This window comes from Manis pentadactyla, chromosome 3 (assembly GCF_030020395.1).
Source record: "Manis pentadactyla isolate mManPen7 chromosome 3, mManPen7.hap1, whole genome shotgun sequence".
NCBI classification, from domain to species: domain Eukaryota; kingdom Metazoa; phylum Chordata; class Mammalia; order Pholidota; family Manidae; genus Manis; species Manis pentadactyla.
In genome coordinates, this window is record NC_080021.1 from 114,301,703 (window position 1) to 114,314,924 (window position 13,222).

General features: G+C 39.0%; 1 protein-coding gene across 1 annotated transcript in view; it reads right to left on the reverse strand.

The window, feature by feature from the left end:
* ODAD2 (outer dynein arm docking complex subunit 2) overlaps window positions 1-13,222 on the reverse strand; it is a 168,783-nt gene that overhangs the window by 113,634 nt on the left and 41,927 nt on the right. Inside the window, 4 exon segments of the mRNA XM_057498332.1 lie at window positions 1,527-1,637; window positions 2,079-2,321; window positions 6,356-6,565; window positions 6,956-7,102. Coding sequence (XP_057354315.1) covers window positions 1,527-1,637; window positions 2,079-2,321; window positions 6,356-6,565; window positions 6,956-7,102 — 711 coding nt within the window.

Consider the following 13,222-nt stretch of genomic DNA (forward strand, 5'->3'; position numbering starts at 1 on the left):
AAGAGTTTCTGTGTCCAGAGCAGTGGGTTATATCAATAGTAACAGACGTTTTATTCAAACATGTCTATCCGTGGGGTTGTGCCAGCCCCTGAAATAAATATGTACCTCTTAGGTGTTCCCAACTGATCATCCTCCTCATGTTCTAGAGCCAAAAGATGGTCAATTAAGTGTGGGTTTGCTAGTCTTCTAGGCATACAGTTGGTCTCTGAGGCCATGTGATACAGATGCATGTCCTGCACCATCCATGAGGGCCACTAGAAGAAATCCTCATCCACAAGGCACCTGCCACGTTTATCTTCTATTTGTGACTTTTGGTTCTGGTTCATTTGCAACTTTAAAAATTTAGTCACTATTCTAACTGTCCCTTAATGGTTATGCATATGAGGCATATATACAAATCAAAGCTATTTATCCTTGTTATGAGCTGAGTTGTGTCCCCTCAAAACTCACTTGTTGAAGATCTAAACCCTGTACCTCAGAATGTGACAGTATTTGAAGACGGGGTCTTTGAAGAGGTAATTAAGGTTAAATAAGGTCATTAAGGGGGGTGTCTACTCCAGTACGACTGGCATTCTTATAAGAAGAAAGTATCAGGATACAGAGGAAGGCCCGTGTATAGACAGGAGAATGACGTGTGAACACGAAGGCGGCCGTCTGCAAGCCCAGGAGGCAGTGCTCTGGAAGGACCAAGGTGTCCACCTTGTCTTCCGGAGGAGACCAGTTCTGTCAACACATCCATCTCAGTGTTTTAGCCTCCAGAACTTAAGGCCGTAAGTTTCTATTGTTTAGGCCACCCAGGGTGTGGTGCTTTGTCAATGGCAGCCCTAGCAAACTAAAATAATCTTCTGCTGACATAAGCCTCTTCTCTGATACTATCTTTCGGGTGCACTCTCACTTTGAACATTTAAAATGCATTCCTCTAGGAAATCTACTTCGATTAGGCAGAAGCTGGTATGGCCAGGAACCAGCCATATCCTAATTTGTCAAGGCCATCTCTTCTTCCCATTTACCATTCTAATCTATTTTGTGGTATGCTATGAAATTTATAACCCACAAAAAGTTAATGAAGATTCAATAAGTAAATTAATAAGAAGATAAAACAGGGGTACACACAATCATGCACTTACTCATTCATCCATCTTGTCTTTATAGGGGATAAATGACCCAAGACCATTGTGTTCGAATAGCATATATGAAAAGCAGTACAGAGGCACCATGTACATATAATTTAGCTATTTTACACTAAGTTCCTCTTTTTAGGAGACAAAGATATATAAGTGTCTTCTAGAAATGTAAATAATTAAGACCTGTTGGAGCAGGTTTCTCTGTCATGTATATGGGTATCTGTTATTAGTATTGGACAGTGTGTGCTAATTCTCAGACCCATGTGTGCATGAAAATCCTTTGGGGTTCTTGTTAAAATGCACATCCCTGAGTCCCATCCCCAGAGAATGAGAGCTCCTGTTTAGAAACCCTGCCTTAAACTTCTTGAAGAACACCACAGCTGGCCACAGAGCCCACTGTACCTGGTAGATGGCCATGGCACAGTGCTCTTGCAGTTGCTCATTCTCACTATTTAGGTTCTTTACTAGATTTTCAATTATCCTTTCTGCTTTGATTGCAGCTCGGTAGTTTTTCTAGAAATATAAATTTGAATGCAGCAGTCAGTGAAAGCAAAGGAACAAAACCCTTGGAAACACTTTCCTACAGATTTGGGAGCTTTTACATTTCCTTCCCACACATTACACATGTGTGTGGAATGTATGAACATGAGTATTTACATTTATTAATAATTATTATTTTATAATTATACTGTTATATATATTATTATATAAAATTATATTAACAAACTTTCCTAGTAAATAAACAATAAAGTCAAGGTCAACATAACTTTCTAACAATAAGAGAATTTAGTCAACAGTTTCAAAAATACATCACACAGCTACCAATTTAATTCATGTTCCGTTAGTTTGACTTTCTCTTTCTAATAGAATGCTGATTTTTTAAATAAGAAAATTAACCTTAACAATTAGTTTTCAACTAAGGAAAGTCAAGGGAAACAGAGCTGACTTGAGTACCTCTGATGCACATTCCTGCAGTGTCCCCACCACCGGAATCAACATGTTCTCGTGAGAAGTCTTCAGTAAACGAGCCAACAGTGGAATGCCCCCAGCTTTGAGAATAGCTTCTTTATTGGCATGACTCTTACTGCAGCTCCACAGTGCCAATGCCCCACAGCGAGCTACTTCCATGTCTCTGGCCTCATACAGACTCGACTGGGCAGGTTCTGTTGAATTCTGTGCGCAGTCGAGTAGAGTGACCTACAAGAATACATAGATACAACGTACGTGGGAATCTTTAAAATAAAACAGCATGTTCTGCAGTAGCTTCCAGGGTTGCTACTGCCAAGCTCACCTCCATCAGAAATAAGAATACTTAAAAAAATTTCATGCAACACAGCAGTCAGTGAAAGCAAAGAAACAAAACCCTTGAAAACACTTTCCTACAGATTTGGGAGCTTTTACATTTCCTTCCCACAAGAAACTTCCTTCCACCAAGATAGTATTTTCATAATAAGGTTCTAACATTTACATTAGTACGATGTGTAAACCACATACTCAGCCTGGTATCTCAGAAACTAGCTCCCTGAAGCCATTAGAATAGAACTTTCTAATGAGAACTGAATGGCCTATACATTCTTAAAACCATGACACCTCCTTGGAGGACATAGCCCTCTGCCTGTGCTACAGAAACCAGCCTAACCAAATGGCATAGCTTTCAGGATCCTTTCTTTTCTTTGCCATAACTTAGAGTCACTGAAGACCTTAAGGGAAGGCAATTTATATAAATATATCAGTACATCCAGGTGCCCCCTGGAGGAAGTGAAGCCACGTGTTCATCCTATGCATGTCTACTCCATTATTCCCTCTCTGCAGGCCAGATACCATGGACACTGTCCACATAATCATGACCACCAATTCTAAATTTAGAGGGAGTAAGTAGAACAGACTAAGCATAGTCTCTGATTCCTAATTCCAAATTCTTGGGAGAGAGATCCAGTGGGACTGGAATGAGTTAGGTGGACACCCCTGGTCTAATCAGTTACAGCCCAAGAAGGACAGGGGGTAAGAAATATTTACATGGCTTTCAAGTACCTCCAAGGGATGGGGTGACAATGAAGGAAAGAAGCTCTAGACAACAGGATTGAACACAGAGCAAACAGCTTTGTCTATTACAAAATAAAAGTATGTCTATTACAGTTATTTCCTCTATCTGTATAAAGTCCAAAGTTCTTAGCATGTTGGAAAACGCTGTGTGTGGTCACCACGGTCCTCTACCTTCATCTCACTACTCAGCCCAACTCAGCTGAGGTCTGGCCACGGTAAACCACTCGTGCTTTCCAAACACTCGATGTTGTGTCTCCCAGCTCTGGGCCTTTACCAACACAGTGCCACTTCCTGAAATGACTTTTCCTGGTGTGTCTGCATGACAAATCCCTCCTCACCTTTCAAGACTCAGCAAAGGCAACATCGCCTCTCTCCATCCTTTCTTGACCTACTCCTTCAACTAGAGTCAACTGATGACTCCCTCCTTTGTTCCTCCACTATTGCCAGTAATGACTCCATGAAATACTCAAGCTCACCGTTACACTGATATTTCTGCCTATATCCCTGCTTTCCCTTATATCCCTAGTACCATAAGACTGTGACATCACTGTAGTCAGGCACATATGTTTATGTTTATATTTGGATTTATTTATATTTATATTTATATTCCCACCACCTAGGTCTGTACCTGACACACATTTCAAAAAATGTTTGAAATGGTTTTCAGTGAAAGGGTCAAGTGCATTACATAAAGACACACATGGAAACTAGCCATAGGACTAACAGCACTACATTTATAGTATTTCTCTGCCTGGTTCATTCTCCCCGCTTGTGAGACTTACATCTTTTGCCCAGTCTTTGGTCAATTGTGGCTCTCCAGAGACTGACTTCCATTGGGCGCTCAAACTCTCCTGTGGCCAGGGTCGCCTGCCTGTTCTGACCTTGACCTCAGTCCCCTTGCTCTGATGTCATAACCAGCCTATTGCTTCCTCTTTGTATTGAGTGAGCTCCTTCATTTCCAGTTTTAGCTAAAAACTCTGGCTTGTATGTCACCTACTTGCAGACTTAGCGCACCAAAAATGGATCCTCAGTCCTCATCCTTGGCAGATGTATTCTCATCCCAGCAATTACAAGTCTATTACTGGTTTCTCCATTGTTGGCCTTTCCTATTCCTAATTTAGCTGTCAATTAAAATTATATTAAAGTATTAAAATGTGTGTCATTGTCTTGATGCAGTTGATGCAACTGTCCTAATTCTAGGTCCCCAAACATGATGCATAAGACTCACATGAAAGCTTTAGCTTTATGTTCCATCATTCATATAATTTAATGGGAGTAGTTTCAGTGGGCAGCCTATCAGCCTAGCATATGATTCCATTATTTAAGCAGAATGATGATCATTGTAATAATTACTTTTCCCCCGATGTTTTATTGTGAAATTTTCCATACATACACAAAAGTTGAAAGAATTTGTATAGCAGTTGTATATACAGCAAACATCATATTTCCACCACCCTGATTCTGTAATTAACATTCTGCCATATTTGTTTCACTACATAGTTAACCATCTATTCTATCCAGCCATAAATCCATGTTATTTTAGAAACAAACAATTACATGTTATAGTGCTCTACAGATTGCAAGTGTATACAGACAGTCCCTGACTTACAATGGTCCGGCTTCTGCTTTTTTTACTTTTTGTTGGTGTAAAAACAGCAGGCATTCAGTAGAACTGTACTTTGAATTTCGAATTTTGATCTGTTCCCCAGCTAGTGGTAAGTGTATAATCCTCTCTTAGGATGCTGGGCAGCAGCAGTGAGCTGCAGCTCCCAGCCACATGATCACAAGGGTGAAAACCAAGATGCTGACAACCATTCTATACCCACACAACCATTCTGTTGTTCACTCTCAGTGCAGCATTCAATAAATTATATGAAATATTCAACACGGTGTGTTAGGCTTTGTGTTAGATGATTCTGCCCAACTGGAAGCTAATGTAAGTGCTCTAGGCACATTTAAGGTAGGCCAGGCTAAGCTATGATGGCTGGTAGGGTAGGTGCATTAAATGCAATTTTGATTGACAACAGCCTTAACTTACAATTTGTAAATCAAGGAACATGTGTGCACAGAACCTCTTTTAGTAAATTCAGAACACAGCTCACTGTATGTGTATTCACATGAAATCCATTTAATTCAATAGATGATTTATTGACTCTTTATATGTGCAAGGCACTGGGCTGGTGTGCTGTGGATGACACTAAGAATAATTAGATGTGTCTCTCATCATAAGATACTGAAAGTACAGAAGTGAAAGCAATCCAGCAATAAAAGCTGTGGAAGAGACACAAGAGCTATTGACCCACACTAAGGAGGATGGAAATGCATTTCCATATTGTACTTCATTACCCTGCTGTGCCAAGTGTTGAGCAGAATGCTTACTTTTGTCGCTCAGTGATAGTTATTTATATAACCATTTTTTATTATAAAAGTAATAGTTATACAACAAATTGGCAAATGTAGAAAAATGGGAAGAAAAATTGGTAACCATATCAGAGAAAACCTCTGCAAACAATTCTGTGTATTTATTTCAAGTATTTCTCTATACTTGCTAGGTAGGTTAAAAATTGGGATCATAAGTATCATCGGTTTTTAAGCCTATTATGGTTTTATATAAAATTAACATTTAATCCTCATTACCAAATAGACCTCCAAAACACAGTACTGATAGCTGACTATACCCGTTTCTCACAGATATACTGCAAACTATTTGATCTCATATTGTAATTCCACCGTTTTCAGTCGCCACTCCTGTGGCAGGGGGAGGAACACGCATCCGCAGCTCCGTGCCCTTGGGGGACAGTCCTCGCGGTGAGGTCACCACATCAGAGGACGCAGGTCACCAGACCACCTCTGCTGCGCAGGACCCAGCCCCTACTGACACTGCACACACACATACACACACACACACACACACACACACACACACGAATGCCTCTGTATCAGTGCCTCAGGGGAAAGTTACATCTGTTTCTAAAAATTTCTGTTTCTTTGAAAAATGAAGTTGAATGGCTTCTTGGTCACTGCTAATGCAGATGTACAAAAATAACTTTCAAGGACATGTTATACAAAAAGAAGATTCCCAGAACACCTGCTATGGTTAGTTTATGTCCGGGAGAAACCAGGAAGGCAGCAGGGAGTAGACGTGCTGGCGGCAGCGCTGTGCGGAGGACGCGGCCGATGGCACTCACCAGTTTGGTGACGCCCCCGTGGTGTCTCACCACCCGCCGGGCTCTTCTCAACTTGGCAACGTTCGCAATTGTCTCAGCCGCCAAACATTTCAGACTCTTATGTGGAGAATCAAGTATATTAACCATAATTGGTAAGCCCCCAAGGTCAACAATATTACGTCTGATTTGAGGATTATGACTGATTTCCTTCAGGATTTTTAATGAACCAATCTAAATGAGAAAAGAAGTTACAGGTGCATGAGTGTTTAATGCATAACGGAGGCTATATATTTTTAAAAATTCCAAGTCTACCTAAAATCCTTCCCCAATTAAGTTTTTTAAAGAAATAGTTTCTCTTCCCAGGTATTACACATATCCTCCATAGTTTCCTTCAGTTATGTAAGCAAACATTCATCTTTAAGCAGCACATATACTGGAAAAGACCTGATGAGAAATAAGGAAAGCGGAGAGGCGAGAAGAGCGGCAAACAGTGGAAGTGGCAGGTTTTCAGTAACAGCAGCAGATGAGGCAACAGGCAGCAGAGTAGCAGACACAGCACCATGAAGAGAATCACGAGAAGGCATGGACAGGGTTCCTCACCCCTTTGACAAAGCCACTCACCTTACATTTGACTTCATCTGTATCAAGTAAATTTATTAAAACTTCAAGGCCTCCAACGTCCTTGATTGCCAACTGGCAGGTCTCTTGTGCTAAGTTGAAATCCTTCATTGAACACAGTGCAATCACTGTAGCTGTCTGATTTCCTCCCTACAAGGATGCAATGCCACAGAAAGGTTGAATAAGATCACACTCCCAAAGAAATTTACTAAATGGTTCATGAATCCATGAACTGGGAAATATGCCTCCCCATACACGGCACATTAAGTTTTTTTAAGTTGTCTGAGTGGGTTATAATTTGTTAAATGAACCATTAGAGCTGAAGCACGAAAAAGCTTTACAGAGTGTTGTAAAACATTCCAAGTAAGAATCAACATGTAAAGGTGGTCTGTCTGCTTTAAACGGCTACAGCATTAGGCAGTATGTAGTATATTAAATAGAGTCAAGCAGCCAGGCTTGAGAGATCGGCTGAGGAATGTGAATTTGATGTAGAAGTAATAGGCAGTCCCTGTAGTTCTTGAACAGCGTACTATGGAGTGCAAACCACGTCTGAAAATTATTCTTACAGATGTACATAGAACAGTCTGGAACAGGCAAAAAAACACCTGGAGAAAGGGAAGCCACGTAGCAGGCAGCACAAAAATCTATATCGAGTGGAATACGGGGCTGTGAGGTTGGGAGTGAGGACGCAATCCCGTCAGGAATTGGAGATGTCCTGGTGGGTGAGGGGAGGAGAAAAATGTTTCTCTGTCTTGAGGGAAATGGCTGGCCCAACGTGCAGATCAGTGTCTGTTTAACTAATCCCCACGTGTGAAGAGCAGTGGGGAACTGTTCCTTCAAGATAAAATACTCTAGAGCTTTCAAAAAAAAGGGTACTAATTGGTCAGTGAAACAACCTGTCAGGAAATTAAAATTCTTAAGCAATGTCTACTGATTGATCATTAATGCTTAGAAAAATCTTCTGAAGAACACTGCATGATACATATTACTTCTACTACTGTTAAAAACTATTGACATATATGAGTTTCAGGATAATCATTGAAACAGTTTCTAAGACACAAAAACAATATTTCTAATGGAGATAACAATAAACTATTTCTGTAAATGGTGCTCATAAAAGACAGCATTGGATTTTTACTCCAAAATAGTACCAATGGACTCAAATAAATCCTTTTTTTTTTTTAGGAAACAGCTACAAATTAAGTTTATTTTAATTTGCTGATCACCACTTTATGTTGCCATATCTATTCTGCACAGATGTACATATATAGAATATATAAACTTAGCACAAAGAATGGAATTTATATTCAAACTGTCCCATCCCCCCTTCATTATCACATGCATGCACATACGCAAACCCCCTCTGTGAATTCAACACAATATGTTACTTTTAAAATAAGAAACTGAAATAGGATTACTAAAGGACGAGGATCAAGAAGTGCAGATGGAACTGTTTGGACTTCAGCCTTTCCTCTTACTCCACTCCAGAAAATTCCCTCCACGTCTCTAAAAATGTTATGAAGCACTAACCCTGCGGTGACACCACTGACAGTTTCCGTTTTTCATAGTAATTTTCCTTCTGGGGAACTAAGCTGTCCTCTATATTTGAGATTAAGTTTAGAATGACATAAGCCTTAATTTTATTATTGACATTTAAAATAATAAGTTTTGTTCTTATAGCTCTTTGTATCATTTATTTGCTAATAAGAGAAACAACACTACCAACTTTCTTACAGTTGGTTTTAAAACAAAATAATAAATCCTCGATTCATTACTGTCAATTTCATACATTCCCTTGTTTTGGGGTCACAGGACCCCCAAGTGCTAGGCTAGCACTTCTGCTGCCTCATTTAGAAAAACAAAAGGCAGATATTTTGTAAGCCATAAAGAAGAATATAAATGCTAACCATAACTAAAGAAAGTCATGTAGAAAAAGGAAAAGCAGAGAAAATTAGAAAAATAGTTCATTACACAGGACTCTGTATTTCTGAATTTAAAGGGTTAAGTGGAGCCAGAAAGTTCCCCTGGGGTACCTGAAGAAACAGCTGGGTTCCAACATTGAAAGTGTGAAAATGCAAACTAAGAGCTTCCTGTAGAGAGAGTTGTGTAGGCAGTGGCTTTAGACTTTAGCGTGACTAGGGGAGGAGATGCCAAACAGCATGTCATGCTTTGTCAAGCCATGAGAGTCTGCCCACCCTGTCCGACTCCCTGAAGAAGAATGTACTGTCCGGACATTCTCAGTTGTGCATGACTGAAGACCTTGTTGACCTCTATTCTCGCATTATATTTTCTTTTGTAGCAATTTTCTACTTATACACTCAGCACAACCATTGTTTCCTATTTCAAGTTCTCTTAATTTTTTTCTCTAGACTATTTCCACCATTTGTGCTCTTATTTCACTATCCACACATCGACATAAATTTTTTAAAAGTCATGTAATTGCAGCAGATGTCCAAAAGGTAGGATTTTATGTTTTTCTGAATTATTTCTAAGGTCAGTTGTAAAGCCAAAGGATGGAAAATTTACATGTATCATTAGAGAGTTAGATCCTTATAGAAAAAAAATTCTGTAAATCAGCTTTTTCGGAAAATCTGGAAACATATTCATAGGTTTGAGGGATTTTTTAAGAATAGTTTTATATTAGGGAAAGTTAGTTTTTCCACATTTCAGGATTTAGTTCTACTCTTGTCACTGACCACACTCCCTAAAGGGTTATAAATCTTTCAGAATGAATACCAGAGGATGGGGAGCCAAAATATTCAACATACAGAGCCACCAATGTTAGCCAATTGCTTTTCTTTAAATACCAGCTACGTCAAAAGATTTTCAAAAGTTTGCTCTACTTTGACCAAATGCCATAAACATCTTACTGAGGAGAAGCAGTGCAAATATGCTCATTTTTTCAATTAAATCTCCCCTGAGAATATAATTAGTTGCCAATACTTATTTTCACATTTTATCACGTATTTGCATTTGTGAGGTTTTTAAGAGCTGGAGAAAATATGGTCAAATACTATTTTCCTAGCTTCTGAAGGGTTTTGAAGAATGCTTCCAATAAGCTTTTCCACTTCTTAAATTAAAGCGGTTCTTCTGTTAGTTGTCTTCCTGCCTCTGCTTCTTCTCAGATGGGTCAGGGCTGCCGGTCTTCGGATATTTTGCAGTTCACATTCCTTTCCACAACCAGGTGTTCGTGTATTGTCACAGTTGGGTTTCAAATAGGCAAAGGTTGAATGAATGTTGGTTTCTTTCACTGTTTCCAAATTTTCTTTTTGAAAGATAAGATGAATAGAGGACATTTTTCTAAATAATGTTTTCATTCTTTTAAGTAAAATCTTTGAAATAAAAAGGTATTACCCTATCAGGTATACAAAGTATGACCCCCCCTTACTGCTGATAAGGAAGAAATAAAACATTTACTATGTGGAGATGAAAACCATATTCAAGAGTACATCAGGGAGTGAGCTGCCTCAAATCATTTCTGTATTTTTTCATTGAACACATCTGCACACTTAACTCGTCACTGAGTCTGATGCTAGGCACTAGAGAGATCCTGGTAAACAAAAGCAAGACATGGTCTTTGCCTTCATGGAGCTCACAGTTTAGTAGAGATGAGAGATTTTAATATTTTTAAGCCCATCCAAATAAATACAAATTTTAAGTCTGAGAAATGCTATAAGGGAGAGGAGCATGGGCCGTGGAAACCCATACAAGGGGACTTTAACCAGGCCGGGGTATAGGGAAGGGTTCCCTGTAGCATGTATGTCTGAACTGAGGTCTGTACAAACAGTAGAAACTTTCCTGGCTTGGGGGCAGAGTGGGTGTGTGGGGAATGAGGAGAAGCACATATCAGAGGAAGCAGTAAGTGCAAAAGCCTTACCATGGAGTGGAGCACAACATGTTTAAGATCTAAAGAAGGCCAATGTGGCTGAGACCCAGAGAGTGGGCAGCAGAATGGCCTGAGATGAGTGAGAAACTAGGTGAGGGTGAGAATTTTAATCTTTATTCAAGATTGGTAGGAAATAGTCAAGAGTGGTTGTTTTGAGGGGAGGGGGACGACTAACATGATTTAAGTGCAGTTTTAAAAGATTATTATGGCTGTAAAGGCCTCTTGTTGGAGGGGGCCAGTGTGGATATATGGAGACAACTCAGGTTACTGCAGAGTTATCCTCCACAGAGAAGAGGATAACTCAGATTAGGAGGTCAAGGTGACTCATGTGTCATGAAGGTTTCTAGTAACTTTGTTCAGAAAAGGATACTGTACAGCTAGTAAGTGAAACTGCTGAGTGACACAAATCCAGGGTATCATTCAGAGCTTGCCGCCAGGGCCCCACAGGACCAGCAAGTGAGGCAAGGCAGGCAGGCAGAGGCATGATTAGGAACAGAGGCCTCTCTCTTCCTGTTCCCCACTGTCTGCCACTAAGAGGCAGTGGAAGGGATCTGGTGAGGTGACACAACCATCACATAGCCATCCAACTGGCGCTCAATGTTCTCAGCATTTCCAAATTTGCAAACATGTCACTCAGAGAGCAGAAAACGTGAACCCCTGCCAGTGACTGTTTATTAATGATGACAGAGGGCCTGGCACCCAGCATTGATGTTGGCTTCCAGATACTCTCCAGCTCCCAGGAACAGAAATGGTAATAAGGCAGTGCTCAAAGGGAGTGGCATATGACCACGCAAGTCAAGGTAGTAAAATATATTGCTTTGCTTTCTGTTTGTTTGCAAACCAATTTTGTACTGATGGCTCAGCACTCATAAACCTAAGATTAAACAGATGAGACTAAAGAGAACTCTAGGAAGAAAAATGAAAAAATTCTGTTTTAGAAGAAGAAAGAAATCAGACTCAGATTGTTGTATTATAAGGTTGCTAAGAATTTTTACTAGAAATGGGTAAGAACAATGTGAGGATTCCCCACACGTTCTTTTTAAATAGCTATGCAACATTTACAGAAATAGACAATTCACTGGAATGTCCTAGTTATTAAAATGAATAAGAGTTTGCAGCAAATATAACTGTCTTCCTAAAAAGCTTCAGAAGAATGAAATGGATAATTATGCTAATTAATTAAAATAGCTCAGTAAAGTGGCTGAATAGAAGGGAAACTTTCAAAAATGAGTAATTCTCCATACATCAAGAGTAACAAGTCAAAATGTATCATTTGAAAAATGTTCCCAGTGCAGTATTAGCAAAATAATAACAAAAATACCTATAAGTAAATATCACAAGAATTGTGTTGGAAATTCTATGGAACAAAGCCATTAAGTTTTACTAGTCCATATATAAAAGATAAAATGAATGAATGGTCATACCATGTTCCTAAATGGATATCTCAGGATTATTAAAAAGTGTTATTTATCCAAAAGTAATTTATAAATTAATGTAAAATCCCAACAGCATTTTTTGAGTTGTTGTTTTTTTTCTCCTAACTTGACTGTCAACTCATTGTAAAGAGGATCTGGAATGGAAAATATGAAAAATGTACCTTAGAATTTTAAAATAATACTCACTGACCAAATAGTAAAAATTTCAAAAGTTATAGTAATTAAAACAGCATGGAACTTGCACAAGAACACCCAAACAAATCAATTTAATGGAAAAAGATCCAGAAACAAACTCTCCTATGTGAGACTATGGTATTTGATAAAGGTAGCATCTCAGATCATTGGAGGAAAGAGAGGATAAGGTGATGAGCCAATAATCTGTGTTGATACAACTGACTCTCCACCTACAGAAAAAAAGCGAAGTTAGATGCCTACCTCGCACTGTACATAAAGTGAAATCCAGGTGGATTAAGGATCTGAACATTTCTTTAAAAGCTATTCAACTACCAGAAGGAAATAGAAAATAATTTTGCTTCTTTGGAATGGCTTTAGAAAAAAAACCTTCCCAGCTCCTAAGGTGTCAACTCACCAGCCATGAAGAAAACAGTTGATATATTTATTAATGTGCAGTTTTAAAGCTTTCATAACAAAAATGTTATATCCATTGATCGATAACTCCCCATTAGAACTGTCAAAGTTTTAAATGTGCATAGTTGACCCAAGCAATGCCATTGCAAAGAACCTGTCTTGCAGAAATGGCCTATGTATCCAAAGTCCACGTAAAAATATTCGCTGCAGCATTATTGTAATAACAAAAACGATTTGGGAGATTGGGATCAATAAGGGAACTGTTAAATTAATTGTTGATATGCACATATAATAAAATACTATGAAGTAATAAAAAAGACTAAGGCAGATACGGAAGATCAATGAGACATAACATTAAAC